The 25751-nt window shown below is 39.9% G+C and overlaps 2 protein-coding genes across 4 annotated transcripts in view; one reads left to right on the top strand and one right to left on the bottom strand.

Moving 5' to 3' along the window:
- The window catches only part of ZBED2 (zinc finger BED-type containing 2), a 78769-nt gene extending 58834 nt beyond the window's left edge, over nt 1–19935 (top strand). The window contains exon 2 of the mRNA XM_030801823.1: nt 17772–19935. Within this exon, the coding sequence (XP_030657683.1) occupies nt 18636–19286 (651 nt within the window). The 5' untranslated portion in view covers nt 17772–18635 and the 3' untranslated portion in view covers nt 19287–19935. The remainder of the gene's footprint in view (nt 1–17771) is intronic.
- Nucleotides 1–25751, bottom strand: part of CD96 (CD96 molecule) — a 114958-nt gene that overhangs the window by 50017 nt on the left and 39190 nt on the right. For all 3 annotated transcript variants that reach the window (XR_004027566.1, XM_003261790.4, XM_003261791.4), the window contains 3 exons: nt 14657–14747; nt 11924–12112; nt 6039–6131 (listed from right to left, as the gene is read on the bottom strand). Coding sequence is in view for 2 of the 3 variants with exons in the window: in XM_003261790.4 (XP_003261838.2) it covers nt 6039–6131; nt 11924–12112; nt 14657–14747 (373 nt within the window). In the remaining variant the exon portion in view is untranslated. The remainder of the gene's footprint in view (nt 1–6038; nt 6132–11923; nt 12113–14656; nt 14748–25751) is intronic.

The following is a 25751-nucleotide window of genomic DNA, read 5'->3' on the forward strand; positions in this document are numbered from 1 at the left end:
TCTAAAAAAGGGAGAGATTAATATAAGCATAGGTGTCATGTTTGACCTTTTCCTAAGACCTATAACAGCTTCACACTAGAAGGGATTTATTCAGTGTCTAAAGACATTTATTCAGCACCAACCATGTACTCTTTGAGGCAGTAGGACTCAAGGTCTGAAGTCCGTCTGAGCTCAATACTGGCTCATCTACTTTCTGCATGACTTTGGGTGAGTTATTTAACCTCTTTGTGCCTCAGTATCTTCATCTGCAAAGTGGGGTAATAATAGTACCTAAGTAATTGTGTTGTTGGGAGGATTCAATGAGAAAATACATTTACTAGTTTAGAACAGTGCATGCACATTGGAGGCAACCAACAAATATTAATATTATTGCTTAGTATTATTATACAATCATGGCAGTTGGTAAACATTTTTATGTAATTGCTAGGAAAAAAATAGAAAGGTCCTTGTATGATTGTTCTCTGAAACCCTTTTATTTAGTCCCTGTATTTAGGCAGACAATCCTGGTGAGCCTCTGTTGCAGCACTCTCTATTTCTACAAATGCCCATTCTAGTTCAGACCATATCATTTTTTTAACCACCTTCGTGATCATGGAAAATAAACCACTTTAAATCTATATTATTTAGTCTTCTTGCTCCCTGCTCTTGCAACTATCACCTACCATATGCATAGCTTCTGTTTTCCTGACATTTTCCCACATACTAAAAAAGCCATAGTGGCTATTTGTTGTTCAGATCACAGTCCCAATTCACAGCCCATTAGCTGACGTTTAAACACAGTAGTGACATTAACTGGATAATACAGGCCTTCAACTACATCTAAACACATTTGAATCGGCCTCATCAATCTGCGTGATCAGGATTATGTGAGCACTGACCTTCAGTCCAGCATAAAGGAGACATGTTGGGCTGTGGGCTATGAATTGGGGCTAAATGAGTTGAAGCTCATCTTTACCTTGTTCCACCCCACCTAATCAACCCTTAGCCCTCTCCCAACAAGAAATGTCAGAACTCCTGCTTGTCTTCTCATGTCTTGCACTCATTTTGTTTTACGCCTTTGCTTATGATGCGAATGTGAAGATCCATTTCTCATCTTTCTTCCACCTGAGTCAGTATTTTCTTCCAGAACCTGCATGCAGACTTCCCTGATCCCCCTTCCTTTCCCCCAGCACTCACTGACTTTTCTTACTTTTCGGCAGCAGATACATGTTGATAAAGGCAGAAACTATTGGACAGCAATTGAGGCACCTGAATACAGGCATGGCATGACTAGCAAAGGGGTCAGAAGTTGCTGTCACAAACAAATCACTGGAGCCTTCTCACTGCCTTGCAGACTCTCTCTGGCATTCCCCCGTTAACACTAGAATCCAATACCCCTATCAACTGCCGAACTTCTGATTTACTTTTTATTAGATTTTACTATCTAATGACATGTCTTCTGGGTTGATCCCCCACCATTTCTGACATGCTTACTCATAAATCAGTGGTTTTGTTGCATCCCCTGGTCAGTTGCTTCCTTTACTCTGTGCCCCTCAATGTCTGATCATCCACTTGCAGAGGATCAGTTATGTCTACCTGGGGTGCTGGCTGAGGGTTACAGGCAGACTGGACCTAGTGTTTTACTCTAAGTATCCAGGAGTAGAAAGACCCAGATAGTGAGGACCAGCTAAGTCATTAGAAAGGGCTTAATATTAAAATCAACATCATCAGGTCTAAGGGTCATGTGCAGACATAACAATAGGAGGCAGAGCCAAAGGGACTGGTGGGCAGTAAAATAGGAGGCAAGGCAAGTGGGTCACACAGGATTGTAAGCTCTGTAAGCAACAGGAGCCCTGTCTGTCTGGTTCATCACTGTATCCTAGCACCTCAAAAGTCCCTGACACATTGTACGCACTCCATACATATGAGTTTCATGAATAAGTGTCTCGGATGATTGCCACACCAGGTTGGCATCTCTTAGGCTACGTAACTCTTGGCCAAGTCATAGCCAGTGAATTGAAAGGCACAGGGCTCTCTCCTCAAGGCGACAGAAGCTCCTGAATTGTGTACAGCCCCACCCTGGATTCATCAGGTGTCTCTGATTGTTCCACATGGACTTGTCTCATCTCGCCACTTAGCTTGTCAGCCTGTCTTCCTTGAACTGCGCTGAGAATGCAGTTGGGACTCAGCAAACACTAATTGGTTCAGGTTGAATTGAGCTGGGCTTCCCTGGATAACTCTTGCAGTTTGTTATGAGTTATTAAGTTCTCCTCCTCTTGTTAAAGAATATTGCTTTCATGACCTTCAACATTTGTTTAAAAAATATCCTTTCATCGAGGAAAAAATAAGAATTGGATGCTTGCAGCCAGACATGCAGCTTTGTAATGATGACTGGATTATAAAGCTCATTACATCTTAGAATTTGGAATGAAACCACAGCCTTTGAAGTTGGTTTCCGTGACATACTTCATCTCGCTTCCTTTCTTCAAAGAACATGCAAAGGTGAATCCTACCAGCTTCTGAGGCAGGAAGTCATCGTATGATTTCACAATTACCCTCCAGTTTGCCAAGACAAAATTTGGATTTTTCAATAGTAATTCAGTGATTATTCCAAAAAGATAAGTTTATTTAGACATAATCTGCCACTGGTTTAACATGAGTTTTATTGACATACAAAATCAAACAGAAAATTATTCCAAACATAAACTATTGTTGCCATCTTGACAGAAATCCAGATTTGATTTTGTAAAGTAAGAGATACCTACTGTAATTACACCTAAGCCTTGATCTAAAACAAGGCTTCTTGGCCTTGGCACTATTGACATTTTGAACCAAATAATTCTTTGTTGTAAGGGCTGTTCTGGGCTGTGTTGTACAATGTTTAGCAGCATCCCAGGCCTCTATACACTAGATGCCAGTAGCACCCTCCCACCCTCATTGTGACAACCAAAAATGTCTCCAGGCACTGCCAAAGGTCCTCTGGAGTGGCAAAATTACCCTGGTTGACAACCACTATCTAACGCAATCCTCAGGTCCAATATGGTGGAACCTTATTTTACGGAGGACTTTTGATTCTGCACAGACTTCCCAACTACATCGTCTTAGTGTGATAGTAGATCAGGTAGCATTTTCCCGCCTGCTTTTAAACAAATATGGTACTTGACTGTGCTTTCTTTCCTTCATTAATACTAAAACTATATTAAATTGTAGCCTTCTTAAGTGTAACAACTGCTTTCTTTTGCTTTGAATTTTGTCACAGGAGTAAGAATTGTGTTTGCAAGCACTGATATAAGCACTTAGTATATGCAGACTAACCCCATAAAAATTCAACTAGAAGAAATCCATGTCTGCTTTTAACTAGCAGAATATAAATGCCATGAGGACATTTTTTTTCAGTTTTGTTCATTGCTGTATTCACAGCACCTACAAAGGTACCTGATATATAGTAAGTGCTCAGTAAATATTTGATGAATGAATAATATCACTTTCTTTCTAAAATAAAGTGGAATGAGGTCCTTCCCCCATTTCATAAAGGATAGCATTTGGAGTCCTTAAACTGGGGCTCAACGCTTTGTTTAGCTTGCATTTTCCAATTTTCATCCCTGCTTTTTTGGTACACAATACCACCTCTTTGATCCAAGCTTATCTACTGATGCTTTCTCAAATGCCCATAAACATCTTTGTCATTGCACAACTGCTCACTTTGTTTTCTCTGTTTAGAACGTTCTTTCAAGTTCTCCCCTGAGTCAAATATATACAATACATACTTCAAAAGTCAAGTTATTTCATCTCTCCCAGGTAACATTTTCTGAGCCCATGAACTCATAAAGAACTTTCAAAGCCTAATACTTACTGGTTTGTACCTCTCCCTGGGCATTTTAATTCTGTAAGGTACAACACCTTTCATCTTAGTATTTTGAATTGTTATTTTTATGTGTGTATACCTTCTCTTCCAAGTAGACTGCAACCTTTCTGAAGGCAGAAATATATTTTTATCTTTTTTCTTTAGCATTAAATAGTCTATTAAATAACACCTACATAGTAAAGGAACCTTATTCTTATTAATTCTTTCATTCATTCAGTTAGTTATTCAACTAATAGTTTTTGACTGCCTACTCTGTGCTAGGAGGAAAAACAAATACGGTTCCTGTTCTCATGATACGTTTAGACCAACTGGAGAAAAAATGGTATCTAATGTGGTGAGAACTAAATTTAGACATAAGACTGTGATGTGAATGCAAAACACTGTCACTTACTAGGTATGTGATCACTTAAGCTCCCAGTGTCTTAAAGTCCCCATCTGGCAAGTGGGAACAATAATGTTTGCTCTGTCTACCACTCATAATAAAGAAGATCAAACCAAGTTGCCTTTTATGTACAGACACTTCTAAATGACAGTGTATGGTGGCTTTAATTTGTTCATAGATTCTTTGAGACCTGGAGCCTAATTCTCATCCCCTTGAGTATAAGATGGACCTAGTGACTTACTTCTAGTAGATAAAATAAAGCAGAAGTAATGACATGCAATTTTGGAGACTAAGCCATAAAAAGGCAATATGGCTTTTGACTTAGTCACTCTGTTTCTTGAATTACTTGTTCCAGGGGAAGCCAACTGCCATATTGTATGCAGAGCTATAGAGAAGACCATGTGCTGAGGAACTGAGATCATCTATATGCTAGAGCTTAGAAGCAGATTCTTTAGTTCCAGTCAGGCCTTCAGATGACTGAAGCCTCAGCCAACAGTGTGACTGCACCGCATGAAAGAACCCAGGTTAGCACCTTCCAGCTGGGCTGCTCCTGAATTTCTGACCCCCAGAAACCATATGCGACAATATATGTTTTGTAAATTGCTAAAATTTGGGGCATTTTTAATGCAGCAATGGATAACTAATACACAGAATACTAGAGAGATTTAAGGTTTTATTATTTTTGAATATGCTAATACTTGTTGAATGAAAAATGCCATAATTAACTGGTGGTGAGTTAAAAGTAGACGAAAAACAGGCTTCAAAAAAACAAGAAAAGATAAATTACAAAACAGTAAGAACATGAGAAAATCAGATGGATGTGAAACTTTTGATGGGTGGTTTGCAAGCTTTTCTGCCACTTGCTTCATTTTCTGAGAAGTATCAACCTATGACAGCGACTGCAGGCTACATGCCAAAGTTACCAGCCAAAGGAATTGTTCATTCCTACTGGCTGCTTTTGTTTTATTTCATTTTCAGTTCTCATTTTGAGCTAAAATTGATAGTTTTAATTAAATGAGAAATGAGAGTCACAATTCTACTTTACATAGAATATAAGCTTTTTTGTATTAGAGAGTCACCATGGTTCTTTGTTAGACACAAAAGCCACAGACATGGGAATTTATGATTTGTTGCATCAATGACAACTTTTGAGAGTCACTGCCACTCTTTGCCATAGTATTGCTGACCCAGACTGACCTCCATTATTAATGATGCCTCAGATGGGAGGGCTGAATTCATAGTCCTCACCAGTCAACTTTGTCAACATTAATTTGAACCAGAACAAATTTAAATTTAAAAGGATTTAACCTCCTTTGGCCTATCCCCAGTTACAACCAATCTCTTAAACTCCCCACTGAGAACATTGTTTTGGAGAATGACTGTCAATTTATTAACCTATTTAATAATAAATACAGAATTTAAATTCCTCACTGACTATTTATTGAACTTGATTTTCCCAGGGCTTTAAGTAAAGGATTTTGGAAGCTATGTTAACTCTTTGAAGCCATGAGAATGATACTTTAATATGTTTAGGAGTTTCTTTATTAGATAATGAAAATGTTCTGAAATTGGCTGTGGTGATGGTTGTACAAATCTCTGAACATACTAAAAACCATTAGATCATACATTTCAAATGGGTGAGTTAATGTGATGTGAATTATATCTCAATAAAGCTGTTAAAAAATAAAACCCAATTTCAGGCCAAAAAAAGTCATAGCTAAGAAACAGGCATGAATCATGCAAGTTTGCTGAAATTTAATCGTTATCAATCTGCTTGGTTAAATCAATAGCTCAGTGTGAAAACATTCTTACTGGTAGGAGATACACTGCTGGCTGGAGAAGGTTGGGTGTCAAGGGTAGATTCTGTAACACTCAGTGGAGGGTCTGTTGTGGAAATTTCAGAACCTGAAAGGATTAGAAAGATATTTATAATGAACAAAATATTGTAATCGAAAGATAAAGTATTGACTTAGTTCCTAAATACATTTTCCTTTATTTATTCATCATGTAACAAATCAATATTGGGGGCCTATTATGGTCAAGGCAGTGGGATATAATGATGAATGAGAAAGACATGGGATTGTCCTTAAAGGGCCTATCGCCTGGAAACTAGGCAGCCAAGCATTGTGTTGAGTACCATGACAGTGGAAAGTATAGGTGGCCACAGGAACGCAATGAAGGGGCACCGATAAAGATTGGGAGGTCTGAGAAGGCTCCCAGGAAAAAGTTACACTTTACCAAGACCTGGTAAAACTATTACAGCATTTAATATTTTCAAGTGTTTGAAAAGTAATCATGCAGTTTACAAAATCCATAAACTCACAAAAATTTTTATATCAGCAAGAGTAGAAACAATGATACAACTACCCAATTGGATGTAACATTAGTAAACTTGTGATGTTATTCTGCTTTCTAACATGTCAACTTTTGTCATAATATTTTTGTTTGGCTACAACTTTTTCTTTTGTGTGTGTGTGTGTGTGTGTGTGTCTGTGTTGAGGGGAGTTGAAATAGAGGCTAGAATGTGGTTTTACTTATATTCTACATTTATGTCAATTCCTTAAATCTCCATTACTGTATTTAAAAATAGCCCTATTGGACAATTTACAAATGCCAGAAGGCTCTATTGACTTTAGGAACATGTGGGTTAAATGGGCTTAGATGATTTTGAAGTTAGAAGATTTTATGATTTTTGTAGATATAATATTACTGGTTACAGTGTTACACATCTGATTATGTATATCAATTATTTGGAAGTTTAATTACTAATTAAACTATTGGTTCTATTCTGTAATGTACTTTAAGGGACAAGTGTATTTTGCTTATGTTATGCCACTTGATCGCACATAGCCCAGTGGGAGGAATTTGTTTTTCTAAGCTAGATGCGTGTATGCTCTATTCTCATTGTTAGTAGCATTGCTATTGCCATTGGCTGTGGGCGGCGCTCATAGCTAGCTCTGATCCACTACTATATGAATGCTTTTGTGCAAATAATCTCTGAGGAGGTGGAGGACGGTTATATGGGAAGTATATGAATAGGTTAACGAAATGACCATCCTTTTTCTTCATGCATCCAAAATAAGTTTGAACTCTTCAGCATGACACACAAGTCTAATTATGATTTGGGCTGTCATTACACTCCCAATTTCCTGATGTTGCCTATCATTTTTTCCATCTCTCTCAAATAATCCCGTCTATCCAATAAGCAATATTTCAACCCAATTTCTGAAACACAATATTCTCTCTGTGACTTCTGGGACTTCTTGATCTTAATTTATGTGGTTTCCTGACCCCAAACTTCCCTAAATGTACCTTCTCAAGCTGAGGAAGCCTGGGGATCTTTGTGATGTGCTCACCCCTCAGTGTTTACCCTAGCAAATGCCTCATCACTCTGTGTCATCGTGTATGCCCCTCAAAGGAAGTCACTGTTTTGCTCCGCACCATATTTATGGATTCTGGCAAATGGAAGTAGAAGAATCAATGCATGCAAATTTATTCTTAACACTGAAAGAAAGAAGACCAGCATTAAGTATGTGTCTGACAGCTGGTGGATCATAAGCATTATCTTCCAAAGTGGTACCTTAATAAGACAGGGCATTGGCTTGGAAAATAAATTCCTAGATGTTTTTCTCTGTATATTGATTAAAATAGAGGTTGGCAAACTATGGCCTACAGTGAAATCATGTTTGTAAAACTTTTATTGGAACACAGTTTTTCCCCCTTTTTTTTTTTTTACATATTGTCCATGGTTGCTTTTGTGCTAAGGTGACAGAGTTGAGTAATTGTGTTAGAGATTAAAAAGTCTACAAAGCCTAAAATATATTTACTATCTAGCCCTTTACCGAAGAAGGTTGTCAGTTCCTGGAACAGAAGATATTGATGCGTTATGCTCAGTTTCCACAATGGGAAACATTTATTTTTCATTGATTGAACATTTCAGTTTTAGGATGCTTTTCTGCCATATTTCATCACCAAGTGATTTTGTAAGCTGAGGTGTTCAGCCTCATAGTGCATTAAGAAGATATTATTGTAAGATGTGCATTTTGAGATGAACACTTTGCCCTGTGACAGAGGTGAAACATAGCTTTCAACATAAAATATGGGGCCTAAAAATGTCTGTCTAGTTTTAGATTAGACTGTAAAGTGGAAACTCTGCCTTGGTCAAAACAAAACTCAGGGGGTATGAAAAGAGTGGTTAAAACCTAAAAAGGAGAAACAGTTTCCCAAAACCCAAATGCAGAATTTAGCAGAAACACCTCTGTCAGTTTCCAGATCATTGCATTTACCATAATGTCATAAGAGGGTAGGCTGCCGCCTAAAGCCACTTCATCTGTTCCTGGGTGTCTCCATTCGAGTAGGCTTGGCAGGGCTCTCAGAACCACCCTCATGGGCAGCAGCAGCCATGGGTCTGTCCCACAGGGCAACTGGCTTAATTCTGGGGTTTCCTCAGAGCTTGTATAAGCCCTTATCTTGTCCACCTAGAAGTAAGCCAAATCCCAGGGCTTGCTAGGTCCTTTCTTCTCAAAATGTTGTCCATAGACAAGCAGGATATGTTTCTTTGAGGGTCTTGTTACAAATGCAGAATCTCAGGTCCCACCTAGACTTACTTAATCAGAATTTTTGTATTTTAGCAAGATCCCTGGGTGATTTATATGCATATTAAAGTTCTCAACTGATACTCTCAGGAAGGATCAGTCAAGGGTATGAGGCCAGCTGCACTGAGGGAAGTCATGAAACAGGAAGTATTTGTCTGGCATCTTCCACACCAATATGCAGTGGTCCTCCTGTTCCACTATTAAGATATCTTTTTATTACTCCTCTTTCCACAGCGAAGATACACATGCATACTTACACACACATACACCTACACAACTGTCAATGCTTAACTCTCTATCCCAAAGGTCTTGATCTCAACAGCTACAGTCAGAAATCCATTTAATAAACAAATCTCTGTCAAGGGTGATGACAACCAAAATATTATCCACCCCAGGGGGTATTGCACTCAACTTTTGGATTAAAACAAGACAAAATATCTCCTCTCCACTCCCCAAAACAAAACCCACAAAACCCAGCTCTTTAAATCTGCCAAAAATAGACTCAGCAGTGCCATGATTTTAGACATTTTGACATGCTAGCAGGGCGGGATTTTTTTTTTTTTTTTTTTTGAGACAAAGCCTTGCTCTGTTGCCCAGGCTGGAGTGTAGTGGCATGATCACGGCTCACTGGAGCTTCAGCTTCCTGGGCTCACGCAATCCTCCCACCTCAGCCTCCCGAGTAACAGGGACTAATGATGTGCACCACCATGCCTGGCTGATTTTTTGAATTTTTTAGTAAAGACAAAGTGTCACTATATTGTCCAGGCTGATCTTGAACTTCTGCACTTAAGCAATCCTCCCGCTTCAGCCTCTCAAAGTTCTGGGATTACAGGCATGAGCCACTGTGCCTGGTCCATGATATTTCTGAAAGGCTTTTTTTCTTAGTGGTAGTTACTGTGGATCATGGGAATTCTGCAGGTCCTAGTGCACAAATAGCTGTCTGAAGAGTCACTGATCACCCTAACCCTAATCCCATGCCCTGTCTGAGTTTTCTAGAATAGGGATCACTGAGCACTTGGGAGACAGGGCATAGGTGGAGAAGGAATCACCTCAAAGGGCTGTTACCTCACAGTCTCCAACATTAATACCCTTTTCTGGAAACAAAAGGGATCAAAGAGAGCAAAACTTCTCCCCTTCTCCCACTAAAACTCTTTCCTGCTGTGTAATATTCTTAGCATTTCTCTAATCTAGCACTCAGGGATGGCAGATTTTTCTTCTGTGTCTTCATCTCAGTATCTTGTCAACAATAAATAGCTTGGTAAGGCAATGACTCTTGCACCACACATCAGAAGTTTACTCCGGAGTTCATAAAGCATCCGGCAGTACCATCACAGACAGACAGCATGTGTGGAAGTAAGTGTTTAAGAGCTTGCAACAATAGGGAGACATAATACAGTGATAACATTGCTTTATAGAGCCTTGACTGCATCTTCTAAGTCAGTCACATAGATATATGCCAGAATGGGATGAGAATGTAAGCTATAATTTTGAGAAATTGAACTCCTAAAGATTAATTGTCTTTAATATTTGATCATAAAAGATAAAGACTCATTTGGCAATTTAAAATTAACCACCTGTTCAGAGCCCCAAATTATGCTAGATCAAGGTCTGCCCTGTACAATTGGAATTACGATATGTTTTCAGTATCAGAATCAGTGTTCTACCTATTACCTAAAAAGGTATTCATTATTTTCTGATACTGAAATCAAGCACTGTTTTAACATCAGAAAATATTAGTTTTACAGACATGGTTCTGCCAATAATGGGAATAGGGTTCTTTTTAGGAATTTGAGCTTTTGGGGTCCTTTAGCTCACATCCTTAGATTCTCCCAAAGCTACTGACAAATCTACGTGAGAATCAGCTACCTCCACATTGTTCCAAGACTGCAGCCCTATTATGTCCAGCTTTCCAGGAAGGAGCTGACTTATTCCTGAGGGAATTAGATGAAGTTGAGTAAGGCTATTTTAGTGTAAATACAGCACAATTTCTGAATGATTAACTCAAAGTACACAGGATGATGTGTTCATACATATACATATACACAGACACACAGGCAGGGCTACGGGAGCGATGCCAATGTCCCGGCATCAGAATCACACCTGCTTCTGAGTAGTGGGGATAGATTTGTGCTGGGCATACACTCTTCTTCATAACCAACCACTGCACTTGTGAAGGAGCTGGACAGAACCCAAGATGCGGATTGTGCCCTTGGAACAAAGAAAAACTGTTTCCTTCTTAAATTATTGTGTGTTTTTATGAGTATGTTATAGATTATGATATCTCTGAAAATAGGATGTGGTTTAAGAGGTCAATGCTCCTATGGAGTTATAATAATGATTTGCAAATCTATTTATGTTTTATAAGATTACTTTTAAATATGAATATCTGACAGTTGCCATTACTTCTACTTTTCTTCAGGCATATCTGTTGTCACTGTATTTATTGAGGTATTAGTTCATCTTTTATGTAGTAAAATCTCCATTATTTCGTCTGGTTCAGGGTAGTAAATACTCTGGTTAGTCAAATGATATAATAACTAGAGTAATACTATATATCAATTTTCAATCATAAAAGTCTTCTATTAGCTAAATACAGTGCTTGAACCTAGGGATACCACAATTATTAAGATACTATCCCTATTTTTATGGTATTTTTATTGTACACATCTTATCCATTCCTAAATATTAAAAGTATATATGTTGTACATAATGGAATATTTCTAATGATGCAGAAGGTATTTTAGGGTCTTTTAAATCTTTCTTGATCATCAGTATTAGTATTAATCTTCATTACGTGATGGATTAACAAAAATGCTAGCTAATTAAGAGTTATGATGAATTAAATTTGAACAAAAAATTTGCTGTATGCAGCAGAAATTCTTTGTGAAAACATGAATCAACTATTTTCTTTTTAGTTGAAGAATTCTTTTCACTGGAGTCCTACTTGTCAAAAATGTTTGATAACTTGAAATAGTTTTGAGTTACATAGAAAGTTTTCTGAGATTAAAACTTTATGGAAGTGATAATGTTCCCATTAAAGATGTTCTGAATTTATGGCAGTCTTGGCAAACTCTTGTTGATCTTATTAAATAGACAACTCACCTAAGAGAAAAGTGATCTTTTCTGATGAGCTGTTCCACACTTTATTTCCTGGGACTGGAGATAGAGCCATACACCAAATGGTCAAGTTGTCTGACTGGGCTGGTTTATTACTATGTACCCTTGTTAAAACAGACTTCAGTTCCAAAAATCCATCTTTGCCTTCTCTCTCTTCATTAGTAATATATATTCCTGCCAGACAGATAAGAACATGGTTCAACAGTAACATTTTATGTATGAGCCATACAATAATGCCAAGGCACAGCATGATCAATTTATGGTAATGTAGAGTGTAAAGTGGTCAAATGGCAGCTTCTCTGCAGTGAGAGTCAATTTCAGCAGATCTGGAATTAACTTGAGCTGTTTGCTCAAGCTCCTGCATGTCATTGATGCATGGTCAGGGTATAAAATATGTTGACTAATAGTGTTGCTTTGTTTGTGACTATGTGTCCAAAATGTTTTGGGGCAGATTATCCCAGCTCATCAGCATTGTGTGTTGACAACTGTGAGACTGATAATTTATACCTAGTCTAGGTCGGACCTTGGAAGAGCTCTGCTGTGGAGTCTGGTTATGTTGCAAGAATATACCTAAGTGACCAGTAAAATATAAAGCAATCTCAGTTGGGACTCCGTTTTGGACTACCCACTTCTGAGCTCTTCTGTGTATGTATCAGTAATCTATGATCTGAGAGAGAAAGTGTGTCTGGCTGTGGCCCTTAGAGAAGGAGGATGAAGGAGCTCATATCTGACTTCTCTGGACTCCTGACTATAAGTGTAGGATAAGATATGCTGCATATTGAATCTTTTTGCTATGTTGTCTCCTCTTCTTCAAATAAGCTGTAGATTTGTAAGCATTGCATTTTGGGTCCTGGGAGTCTTCTTTAGAAATCAAACTCTGTTTTAAACTGTTACATTAGTACAACCTCCAAATAGCATACTTGGCAGCAGAAAATTAATGTAAAACTAACTATCACTATATGTCAGAATTTTCTGGATTCTTACAGCTTTTTCACATTACAGATTCTTAACACCAAATCTGATGTAATTACTTACCAATGTAATAGCTAAATGCAGTTGTGTGCCAGTGCAATTCTGACCACAAAATCTAGCCTCTAGTTTGGTGAAATCTGGGTGCTTTGCCTATGCAGGGCTTATTTAACAGGAGAATATATTTATAGTAACTTTTTTTTTTTTTTTGAGACGGGGTTTCACTCTTGTTGTCCAGGCTGGAGTACAATGGCGCAATCTTGGTTCACTGCAACCTTTGCTTCCCGGGTTCAAGCGATTCTCCTGCCTCAGCCTCCCAAGTAGCTGGTATTACACATGCCCACCATCACACCCAGCTATTTTTTTGTATTTTTTAATAGAGATGGGGTTTTACCATGTTAGTTAGGCTGGTCTTGAACTCCTAACCTCAGGTGATCCACCCGCTTTGGCCTCCCAAAGTGTTGAGATTACAAGTGTGTGCCACCGTGCCTGGCCTATAATAACTTTTAACCTGTATTTTTAGAATTGCATTCTGTCATTGTTGTGGGTGAACTGTTTTTTTAAAATAAACTAATAAAACCAATAATAATCTCAAAATGCATCAAGTGATCAATAGACTCATTAACATAAGCTTTCAATTTTATCATTTAAAAATAATTCAGAAAGGGCTGGGCGCGGTGGCTCAAGCCTGTAATCCCAGCATTTTGGGAGGCTGAGGCGGGCGGATCGCGAGGTCAGGAGATCGAGACCATCCTGGCTAACAAGGTAAAACCCCGTCTCATCTAAAGACACAAAAAATTAGCCGGGCGTAGTGGCGGGCGCCTGTAGTCCCAGCTACTCGGAGAGGCTGAGGCAGGAGAATGACGTGAATCCAGGGGGCGGAGCTTGCAGTGAGCCGAGATCGCGCCACTGTACTCCAGCCTGGGCAACAGAGCCAGACTGCGTCTGAAAATAAAATAAAATAAAATAAAATAAAATAAAATAAAATAAAATAAAATAAAAATAATTCAGAAAGAGTTGTGTGACTCAGTTATTACTGAAGACAGATTGAACTTTGAGGAAAAATTACTCAGGAGAAAGGAGAATAGCTGTTGTTCAGGCAGGGACAGTTGAGATTATTCTGGTAGAGGCTGTCATGGTTACTGTCTATAAAAACATGGCTTTGTGAATTGTCACCTTAGCTTGTCTTGATGTGTGTTCCTCCTCCAGGAACTTTTAATCCTCCTGGGGAACATGTGCCTTGTCAAGGAGCCAACTCTTTTACATAGGCTTTCTCTAGTGCTCCACCAACACCTGCCTCAGATTCTCACATAAAAAGGTAGAAATTATTTATTGGCTGATTTAAAGCAGTGGTGCTATGTTAATTGAACATATTGTATTGAAATAAGAAAGACACGGAAAAACAGGTAGCTATGTTATAAAGGCAGAAAACGTTTTAATAAATATACGTAGACTTAAACTTTTTGTCCTCATCTAAGATATTCCTTTTACTGATAGTTGAATAAAATGTTTGGATGTTGTTTGTCTAAATCAATTGTATTTCTTTTATTCTGGAAAATGTTACACTCCATCCCCTTGGAAGAGCCAGATGAAGCATCAGAAAATGACATTTGGTAGGCAGAATGATGTTTTTTTTGGAATGAGAATCATTCTTAAATGCCAAGATCAACTTGGGCAATGACAATTTCTAATGTTCTTTGTTTTCTTTCTTTTTGTACCGAACTTATTTCCATTGATTAATTTCCTTACCTTCTTTTTCATCATGAAGAAAACTTCCATCTATAAACCATGTGATATTTGCTTTGGGAAATACATTCTTTAGTAAGCAGGTAAATTTTCTCTGGGGTAAAGACAGAAAAAGGATTATTTGCAAATTCCTAAGAAACTGGTACTCCTTACAACTTACTAACATTCATATAACATAAGTTGGCAAAAAAGAGTTTCTCCATTTTTAACTGAATAAATAGAAGGCAGTGTCTACTTTTAATATAGGTTGTGTTAGAACATGCACTATAAATGGGCTATCTCCTATAGAGATGTTATAAACTTCTGGCTATACTTCTAGGTTAACTTAAGGATCTAGGACTATACTAATGTTCCAAGTCTGGATTCTGGGTTCTGTAAAAGAGAAACCTTAACTCTGTGTAAATGGAAACCAAAGAATAGAAGGAAGAAGCTATAGCAAACAGAGGCCAGAGAAGAATAGTCTGTTAGATTAAAAGCTCAGGGGGATCTACATGCTGTTTCTGTGCCCCAAATACTGTACAACACTATTTGTAACAACCACAGAAACCGATTTATATAAATATCCTGCTTTTTACTTGTGAAGCATTTTCCTAATTTTTAAAAACAATTTATTGGCTTAATCTTAAGGATAGGTAGGGCATGCCTTGTTTTTGCCATTTGACCAATGGAAAAATCAAGGCACCCAGTGGTTCAAGGAAGTGGAAAATAGTTAATGGCACAATTAGAAACGATGTCTCCTTAATCTCAGTCCAACATATTTTTAAATAAAAATTGTATTGAAATTAAAAAATGAAAGAAGTAACTATATTATGAAAGCAGAGAACTTAGACGCAGGGCTAGTTATGTTTTATTTTCAATGCTGTGTTTGTTCTTTGGGGGATGATACTTTCTTTAACAGTCTGGTGAAAATATCCAGTGAGAATTATTGGATTCCCATTGTTTTATCTGAGACTCTTCAAAATCATAATTCCATTTATAATTACTTGTTTTCTCATCAAGAGATGTATATATTTTACATATGGCCAGCCCTAGTTCTTAGTTTTCAGATATTTTCCACAATTAATGAATATACTAGTGAACATGTAAAGAACAATTAAATGTATGTGATGATTTGTGTGCCAATCCTCAGACTAGTTACTACCAAGAAGTCTGGGCCTATAGAGCTGAGAAACCAAATTCAAGAATGCTAAATAACATTTTCCTGGTGAAATCCTACAGAAGTTTATCATTTCTCAGTACATTGCTACAGAAATCCCAATGAAACAAGAGAACTTCAGAGGGGGTTGTCTAGCATATCCAAGATGCTGGGTGGCAAACACCTTAGCTCCCAGTATTCCCATCCGTTCAACACTTGCCTTTCCAGATAATGGGGATACATATATAGGCCAGGGATGCTATTCTCTCCACTAAAAAATTAAAAGCAAAACCAGATCCTCTAAAATACATTCTTATTAAGTAAAGGAGAGTGTTCAGTTTAATTCAATAGATGCCAAAGATTGATTTTTATCTCCAGTTGGTCCAGGAATAGATAAAAAGGTATAGGAGGTAAAATGTTTTTTTTAAAAAAAGAAAAAAATACAAAGGATTGCATTAATCCAGTGACATTAACCATTCTTATGATTCATTTCCTTTATCTTTAGTTAACCCACCAAAGATGATGATATGGTAATATCAGGAGTAAGTGGGGGTGTTATTATTTTACGAAGGCAACTGGCTCACTGAAGAACTCTTTTGTTAATTTCTAAAAATTTTTAAAAGATTTGACTTTTATGAATCCTCTAAGTGCAGATTTTCTGAAATGATTCAAATTTCAAATATTCTATACTCTGTCTAGACTTTGTGTTCCAAGATTTGGTTTAGAAATGTGGTTCATGTTCTAAAACTCCTCCCAGTCTCATTCTTATTGTGAATCTTTTTCCCCCATCTTTTTTTTTCTATTTTAATTTAACTGTCAACTTCTACATATTTTCTGCTATGCCATTTCTTTTTCTTTTCTCTTTTTTTATTTTTATTTATTTATTTTTGGAGACAGAGTCTCCCTCTGTCGCCCAGGCTGGAGTGCAGTGGCATGATCTCGGCTTACTGCAACCTCCACCTCCCGGGTTCAAGCGATTCTCTTGCTTCAGCCTCCCGAGTAGCTGGGATTACAGGCGTGCACCACTGCACCTGGTTAATTTTTGCATTTTTAGTAGAGACAGGGTTTCACAATGTTGGCCAAGCTGGCCACGAACTCCTGACCTCAAGTGATCACCTGCCTTGGCCTCCCAAAGTGCTGGGACTACAGGCATGATCCATGGCGCCTGGCCTGAAATGCCATTTCTATCTTTTCTTTTATAACACAAAGTTTTTTTTTCTTCTGTTGACACCTTCTTTAGAGTCTTCCTATCTCCTCTTGGTAGGTTTTCCTTCTCAATCTAAATATGTATACACACATATATAAATATTATGCATATTATATATAATGTATGTATGTATATAATATATATGTGTGTATACATTTAATATTTCAGCCTTTCCCACTCTTCCCCCTTCAAATCGCTTGCTTTACTTGAGAGGCTAGGTAATCTAGTCATCAAAAAAGAGAACTAAGACTTGTAGGTGCTTGACTTACTGTTTTGCTGCATGTCATATGCCAGGAACATCCTTTTCTTGGTGGTGGAGGGGGTGGAGAAAAGGTTTGCATCTGTGTCTAAGTGTTGCAGAAAAACCCGACAGGCACAGACACACCTACCTGGAAACAATGCTTCCCTAGAAGTGGGAGGAAACCAGAACTGGAGGTGCCCTCCTTCTGGGGATAGGAGTCAGTTAATAGCCATCCAAGGTGTGCAGGAGTGCTTTCACTCTGCGCAGGAAAGACCAGAGAGAAGTCCAGAGACTTGCCTGCTTGTAAGTACCCACTTGTGGCTGGGGGAATTTCCTAACTGTTCAGGGTTGCAAAGCTTGATTAAATAATGCTCTCATTAATTTAAGAAATGACCCAAGAAAGGAGAGAGAAGTCGGGCTGTTTTTAAATGTAATATGATTTTCCATTTACTTATTTATCTTTAAAATGAGGTAAAGAGTAAAACCTCTGGAGTAAGATGCCTCAGGAAGGTCTTATTGGCTGTTGGCTTTGCAGGTGATCTTGGTGGAGAAGGTGGAGTATGGTGAGCTGCTTGCTAAGGACAGCCAGGCAACATCATGTTTGTGAAGATGTGCTCCACCTTCTCCTCGGTGCATCCCAGCTCCTCTTGCTGAAACAGCTGAGCTTGCTATTTGGATTTCTTAGACTCCTGGCCTCCAAGAGACGCCTCTAAGGACAAACTGACCTTACATTGGGAACTTTATTATCCAGATCCTCATAGGCTTTGTCCACTCTGGATTGCTTTTTGCAACAGTTCTTAGGAAGCAAGATTGTCTCCTGCACCAGTATCTGCCTGTGTTTGCTTTTACCTACTTTGAGCAAGACCCAGTGAGGCCCTAGCTCTGTTGGTCCTGAAAAGTCTGAACCCTGAGGCTGTTTCTCCTGCCTCCAAAGTGCATTTGTAGGAAATAAGAAGCACAGAAACAGTGGAAACAGCCAGGAGGAGAAAGAAGAAAACCTAAAATTTTCAATATTCAAAAATACCTGTCGTGGTGGTTGATGCAGAGAACACTGATTTCACCAAAGAGCTTTGTAATTTTGGACCAGAGAACAACTTTGCTACAGGAACTGATATGTTTTGTCTTTCTGGCCTAGTCAAGGGAGGATAAGTAAGTATCTGGGGCATGCAAGGAATGCACTCTTGGGCTGTTTTGCTTGTATCTGACTCACCCCTGACTCTCCAGTGAAGCAGAAAGGAAGAAACCTCACACCACCCAGGTGTGGCCAGACTTTGGCCATTATTGTGAATCCCCAGGAGTTACCACAGGCCCTTCCCAAATATATATTTAATCTTGTGGTTCAAATAAGCTTTTGGCTCACATCTAGGCACATCATAAAGAACGCTGTAGAAGAGGTGACATGATGAGGCGGGAAGAGGAGGAAGAAGAGGAAACCATGATGAAGGCAAAAGGGGACTTAGAGATGAAGGAAGAGGAAGAGATTAGTGAGACAGGAGAACTGGTTGGCCCTTTTGTGAGTGCTATGCCCACTCCAATGCCCCACAACAAGGGCACCCGGTTCTCTGAGGCATGGGAGTATTTCCACCTAGCCCCTGCTCGTGCTGGGCACCATCCCAACCAGTATGCTACCTGCCGCCTGTGTGGCAAGCAGGTGAGCCGTGGCCCTGGGGTCAACGTGGGCACCACTGCACTGTGGAAGCATCTGAAAAGCATGCACAGAGAGGAGCTGGAGAAGAGTGGCCATGGTCAGGCTGGGCAGCGCCAGGATCCAAGGCCCCACGCGCCCCAGCTCCCCATGGGCATTGAGGGTGACTGGGGTAGGCTCCTGGAGCAGGTGGGCACCATGGCTTTGTGGGCCAGCCAAAGGGAAAAGGAGGTGCTTAGGAGGGAAAGGGCAGTGGAATGGCGGGAGAGGGCTGTGGAAAAAAGGGAGCGAGCCCTGGAGGAGGTGGAAAGGGCCATCCTGGAGATGAAGTGGAAGGTGAGGGCTGAGAAGGAGGCATGCCAGCAGGAGCTGCCTGCAGCAGTACATCCCTTCCATTTTGTTTAAATTGGGCTTGGAGAATCTATTCTGAAAACATTGGCTCTAGACTTGTAAAAAAAGAGCCATTTTGGTTTCAACTCAAATGTAAAGCAAAGTAGTTTAGTGACATTTTGCTTTTATGTGAAATGGTGCACAGTATGAGTTAATCTGAGCAAGTCTGAATTGCCCAAATGCTTATCTACAAGGTTCCTAGAGCTCTGCTAACCCTTGGCCGAAACTCTAAAATGTACCTATTAAAGATAAATGCTTTTACCAAAGTAAAACTCTGTGAGTTGTTTCGGAGCAGAATGTACCAGCCAGTCAGCATTGTTTAACAAAATAATCAGATTTTTGCCTAGCACTCGGTTTTGGTGGAGCTGACGATTTTGAGGTCTGAGGCTGGCTAGGTAGCTGGAATGTGCCTATGTGACCAGCTCGCTTGCAGACACCCTGCCGGAAGCAGAGCTTAATCTTCCTAGGACTGAGGTCTTAGCACATGTACTGGTGGAGCTTCCAGAACACCAGTATGAATAAAAGCTTGTTCTGTGTGACCTAGCAAGTGGAAGGACAAAGAATTGTGAGCCTCAGATCTTTGGGCCCTTCCAATTCATATCTTTCTCCTGTTATTGCTGCGATGTATTTTCTTGCTTATATTAAAGTTGTTTCATCAGTATAATCTGAGTCCTGTGCATCTTTTTAACAAGCTAATGCTTAAACTAATTAATGTGTAATTAGCACAGAGAAATGAAAAACCTCTCAACTCACTTAGTTTAAACATTCAGTATAGATTATATAAAACTTATTCAAAAATGCTTACAATATAATTTTATATTAAGGTTTGTCAAAGGAAAAGGAGTCAGTGAGGAAGAGCTGAAAGAAATTCAGAATGCAAAAGAAGACAGAGATATAAAGGAAGTAAGGATAAATAAAGAACAGAGGAAGGAAAGTTAGAAAGAAATGAGATAGAGAAGAAATGCAAAGATGGGGAAGAGAGACAGTTCTCTAGGGAAAATTTATCATGAAAATGGAAAAGAACATGGCTGTCTGAATGAGGGAAGGACAGAGTACATTTTCTTAGATCCTGAAGTCAGTTTTAATGAGTTAACTTGGTTTTGTTTTGTGCCCACAGACCAGTTATTTATTTGAACAGTAGGCTTTAGATTTTACTCGTACCTCTGAAATGCTAACTGCATGCCAAACCACTGTTCTCTGATTTTTTAAAACTGTTTATCTTTAAATGTTCAGAAATGCTTTGAAAAAAGAGATCCTAACAGTCTATAGGGAGAGAATAATTTCCTGGGCTGCTGAGAGTATGCCTAAAATATTAATTTAGAAATAGAATAAAATCAAACTGGAAACTACTCTGGCCTCTGCACTGGAGCTGACATTTGTTATGGAAGATAGATTCCTCTATAACCACACCCCCCTCCCCCAACCAAACACACACATTAAAAAACAAAACAAAACAAAACGTGGGTTGGGAATGAGGATGGTGTGGGGAAAGAGCTAGGGAAGACAGGAATAGATAAAGACAGCATCCCATTATCTCAGAGCTAGCCCAAGTACTTTGAGGGCACCAACGTCTCTGGAAGTAGAGGATGTCCTTCTGTAACAATGGTGTCTTGCCTCCTTTGGTCCTGACCTATGTAGTTTACTCATATTCTTCCTAGACTTGCTAGACAGCCCTCACTTCCAGACCTGTCTTCCCTAACAGCTGTTTGTAGAACAAACAAAAGTCCGAGCACCAGGCTTGTGAAATAACCAGGCCACACTGAAGTCCCGTCATGTTCTTTTTTCATCTAGAGATCTGCCTGATATTAAAGATTTCATTTGTCATGTGGTCTCCCCACAGAGGTATGATGCCCTTTTAGAACCTTCTCTATCTGTGGTGCAAGCTCGGTGCTCACCAGTGCAAGTGACGATGGCTGGACATTTGGACTTAGAACCTTATTGTGTTGCAAAAGATGCTAGGAAAAAAAAGGAGGCTGTAATACCTAATTATTTAAAAAACAAAAACCAAAACACATATTTTTGGAGTGGGGCTTAGGAAGCCTGAGGAAACCACAGGGTTCAAGCTTTGCAAAACCCAAACCAAATAAACACAAATAATCAAATTCTGCACAAAGATGCTGGAGCTCTGCTGGCCAACCAGTATGGTATTTAGGTTCTGGTGTCTTCTTCTTCTTTTTTTTTTTTTTTTTTTAAGACAGAGTCTCACTGTCTTGCCAGGCTGGAGTGCAGTGGCACGATCTTGGCTCACCACAACCTCTGCCTCCTGGGTTCAAGCAATTCTTCTGCCTAAGCCTCCTGAGTAGCTGGGACTACAGGTGCATGCCACCACGCCCAGCCAATTTTTGTATTTTTAGCAGAGACAAGATTTCACCACGTTGGCCAGGATGGTCTGGATCTCTCGACCTCATGATCCGCTCACCTCAGCCTCTCAAAGTGTTGGGATTACAGGTGTGAGCCACTGCGCCTGGCCTCTGGTATCTGTTTTACATGGTTATTAATATTGTAGCCTCTCTTCCTTTGTAGGCATCTTAACCCCAAACTGCTTTTGTTTCCTATGTTTCATGACAGATAATTTTCTTTAGATTTTTTTCCCTAATTTACTTCAAACATAACAAAGGTAGCGAGTGATGCGAACGAGACCCATGGAGATGATGGGGCTAAAGTATAAAGCACAAGCATAAGAGTGAGAGATGTATGAGGCTTGTGGAAAGCGTGAACTGTTGAGTACACGCTGGGGCTTTTATGCATCCCTCTTGTGCCTTCTTATGCTACATCATTAGCTGTGAGTTGAGGGGCTCTTTGGCTTGATATCTTTTGCTCTAATACAAAAACCTGCCACATGGAGGGGCCCTGAAATTTAGGTTAAAGACTGTTTTCTCATTGTAGTGCAGGAGTGAAGCTGTGTGCCATGTTGGAGCCCTGGCAAAATCTTGACTTTGGGAATGCACAAGATACAACATTCGCAGGTGTGACACTCTCCTTAGACATCTACAGCATGTCCATGCCTGAGGGGCATCATGCTTTTGGGTCTTTTGTATTTTACAGAAATACTAAAATTAGCCATAAACTTTGTAAGTTTAACTAATAACACAGGAAGACACAGCTCACAACTGACCAAGTCCCCAGAGTATTTCCACACTGCGGGCTGCTAGTGTAGTGAACAGGTAGCAGAGCCAGTGCGCCCATGTTGACTTCAAGAATTTCTAAGGAATGAAGGAGGGGCAGGAAACTGCCAAGACCAAAAACTTGTGGTTGCTGGATGGTAGGTATTTTGCATACATTTTCTTACTTGATCCTTAACATCACCCTTGTGAGGTTGGAGCCATTGCCCTCATTTACTGTTGAGGAAGTTAAGGAACTGAGCTCTTAGGGGCCAGAGTTAATAAGTGCTGGAAGAGAATTCAAACCCAGTTCTATCAGATCCCACAGTCTATATTCTGGGTTAAAAAAAATTATTCCACAGTATCTGCTAGAATCAGTCACATAGCTGATTTATGAATGTAAGAGAGTGGGTAAATGATAAATAGTGGGTAGGGAAGAAATATTCCTGAAATGTCTACTATGTGCCATGACCTCCATTAGAGCATAAATTTAATCTTCCTAAGAACCCTCTGAAGTATTTGTTATTATCCCAGTTTTAGATATGAGTTAGCTGAGGCTCGTGGAGGTTAACTAATTGATGAGGGTATGCAACCAGCTAAGTAGTTGAATTAGGATTTGACACTTGTGCTATCTGACCCTGAAGCATGATATCCTTCCATCATAATAACATTATTCTGCCTGGATACAGACACACTAAATATGCATCCCAGCTCTGCCCCTTATTAGTGACTCAGCCAGTTGTTAAGACTTTCCAGGCCCCAATTTCTCATCTGTAAAATGACAGATGCCCTATCTATTTCAGAGGCTCACTGGGAACAGCACAAGATAAAAGTATGTGAAAGGACTTTGAAGAGTTAATAAATTATTAAAAATACAGCAGGGATTGTAAGAATATTAGAGTGAGGAGTTACTAATGTTTGGCAAGATCTGAAAAGATCCATAGACAAGCCATGTCCTGTAGCTGGTTATGTGTGATCAGAGAAAGATTACTCACTAATTCTCTAGGAAGGAAAATTCTCTGGTTTTCTTAGCACTGAAACAAGGGTAGAGAAGAGGAAATTTTATGGCACATTAGGCAAAGTTCTTTTTTTTTGTTTTTAACTGGGATTCTTGGATCCTATTTACGGTCCTATGTCTGGATTGAGCCCATATTACCTGTAAACACTGGCACCAAGAATCTATTAGAGATCCTTATAAGAAACAAAAACAGGCCGGGCATGGTGGCTCATGCCTGTAATCCCAGTAGGCTGGGAGGCCAAGGCGGGTGGATCACGAGGTCAGGACATCGAGACCACACTGGCTAACATGGTGAAACCCCATCTCTACTAAAAATACAAAAAATTAGCCAGGCGTGGTGGTGGGCGCCTGTAATCCCAGCTTCTCGGGAGGCTGAGGCAGGAGAATGGCGTGAACCCAGGAGGCAGGGCAGAGCTTGCAGTGAGCCGAGATCGTGCCACTGGACTCCAGCCTGGGTGACAGAACGAGACTCTTCTCAAAAAAAAAAAAAAAGAAACAAAAACATCTACCAAAAGCTGTATGATTAGTTTATTTTTGAAATGTAAACTATTGAAATGAAGTTCACTAATAAACTTAGAAATTAAGTTATGACACAACAAAAATGATTAAATCTTCTGCTGTATAATCAGGATTATAATAGCAGTGATATGGTTTGGCTGTGTCCTCACCCAAATCTCATCTTGAACTCCCAGTGAGAGGTAACTGAATCATGGGGGCAGGTCTTTCCCATGCTGTTTTCATGACAGTGAGTAAGTCTCATGAGATCTGATGGTTATTATGAGGGGGAGTTTTCCTGCACATTCTCTTTTTGACTGCTGCCACCCATGTGAGATGTGATGTGCTCCACCTTGCCTTTGGCCATGATTGTGAGGCTTCCCCAGCCACATGGAACTATAAGTCCAGCTAAACGCTTTTTCCTGTATAAATTACCCAGTCTTGGGTATGTCTTTATCAGCAGTGTGAAAATGGACTAATACAGTAAATTGGCATCAGGATAGTGGGGCACTGCTGAAAAAATACCCAAAAATGTGGATGCAACTTTGGAACTGGGTAACAGGCAGAGGTTGGAACAGTTTGGTGGGTTCAGAAGAAGACAGGAAATTATGGGAAAGTTTGGAACTTCCTAGAGACTTTTTGAATGGCTTTAACAAAAATGCTGATAGTAATATGAACAATAATGTCCAGGCTGAGTTTGTCTCAGATGGAGATGAGGAACTTGTTGGGAACTGGAGCAAAGATGACTCTTGCTATGTTTTAGTAAAGAGACTGGTGGCATTTTGCCCCTACCCTAGAGATCTGTGGAACTTTGAACTTAAGATAGATAATTTAGGATATCTGGCAGAAAAAATTTCTAAGCAGCAAAGCATGCAAGAGGTAACTTGGGTGCTGTTAAAGGCATTCAGCTTCAAAAGATAAACAGAGAATAAAAGTTTGGAAAATTGGCAGCCTGACAATGCGATAGAAAAGAAAATCCCATTTTCTGGAGAGAAAAATAAGCTGGCTGCAGAAATTTGCATAAGTAACAAGGAGCTGAGTGTTAATCATCAAGACAATGGGGAAAATGTTTCCAGGGCATGTCGGAGACTTTTGCAACAGCCCCTCCCTCAGAGGCCCAGAGGTTTAGGAGGAAAAAATGGTTTTGTGGGTGATGCCCCAGGTCCCCATGCTGTGCGCAGTCTTAGGACTTGGTGCCCTGTGTCCTAGCCACTCCAGCCATAACTGAAAGGGGCCAAGGGTACAGCTTGGGCTGTTGCTTCAGAGGGTGGAAGTCCCAAGCCTTGGAAGCTTCCAGGTATTGTTCAGCCTGTAGGTGCACAGAAGTCAAGAATTGAGTTTTGGGAACCTCTGCCTAGATTTCAGAAGATGTATGGAAATGCCTGGATGCCCAGGCAAAAGTTTGCTGCAGGGGCAGGACCCTCATGGAGAACCCCAGCTAGGGCAGTGCAAAAGGAAGATGTGGGGTTGGAGCCCCCACATGTAGTCCCCACTATGCTACTGCCTAGTGGAGCTGTGAGAAGAGGGCCACCATTCTTCAGATCCCAGAATGGTAGATCCAATGACAGCTTGCACTGTGTGCCTGGAAAAGCTGCAGAAACTCATCATCAGCCCATGAAAGCAGCCAGAAGGGAGGCTGTATCCTGCAAAGCCACAGTGGCAGAGCTTGTGTCCCTAATGGGACACCACCTAGTAGAGATGTGAGAAGAGGACCGCCATCCTTCAGACCACAGAATGGTAGATCCACCAATAGCTTGCACCATGTGCCTGGAAAAGCTGCAGACATTCAATGCCAGCCTGTGAAAACAGCCAGGAGGGGAGCTATACCCTGCAAAGCCACAGGGGTGGAGCTGCCTAAGACTGTGG

Source organism: Nomascus leucogenys, chromosome 21 (assembly GCF_006542625.1).
Source record: "Nomascus leucogenys isolate Asia chromosome 21, Asia_NLE_v1, whole genome shotgun sequence".
Classification (NCBI taxonomy): domain Eukaryota; kingdom Metazoa; phylum Chordata; class Mammalia; order Primates; family Hylobatidae; genus Nomascus; species Nomascus leucogenys.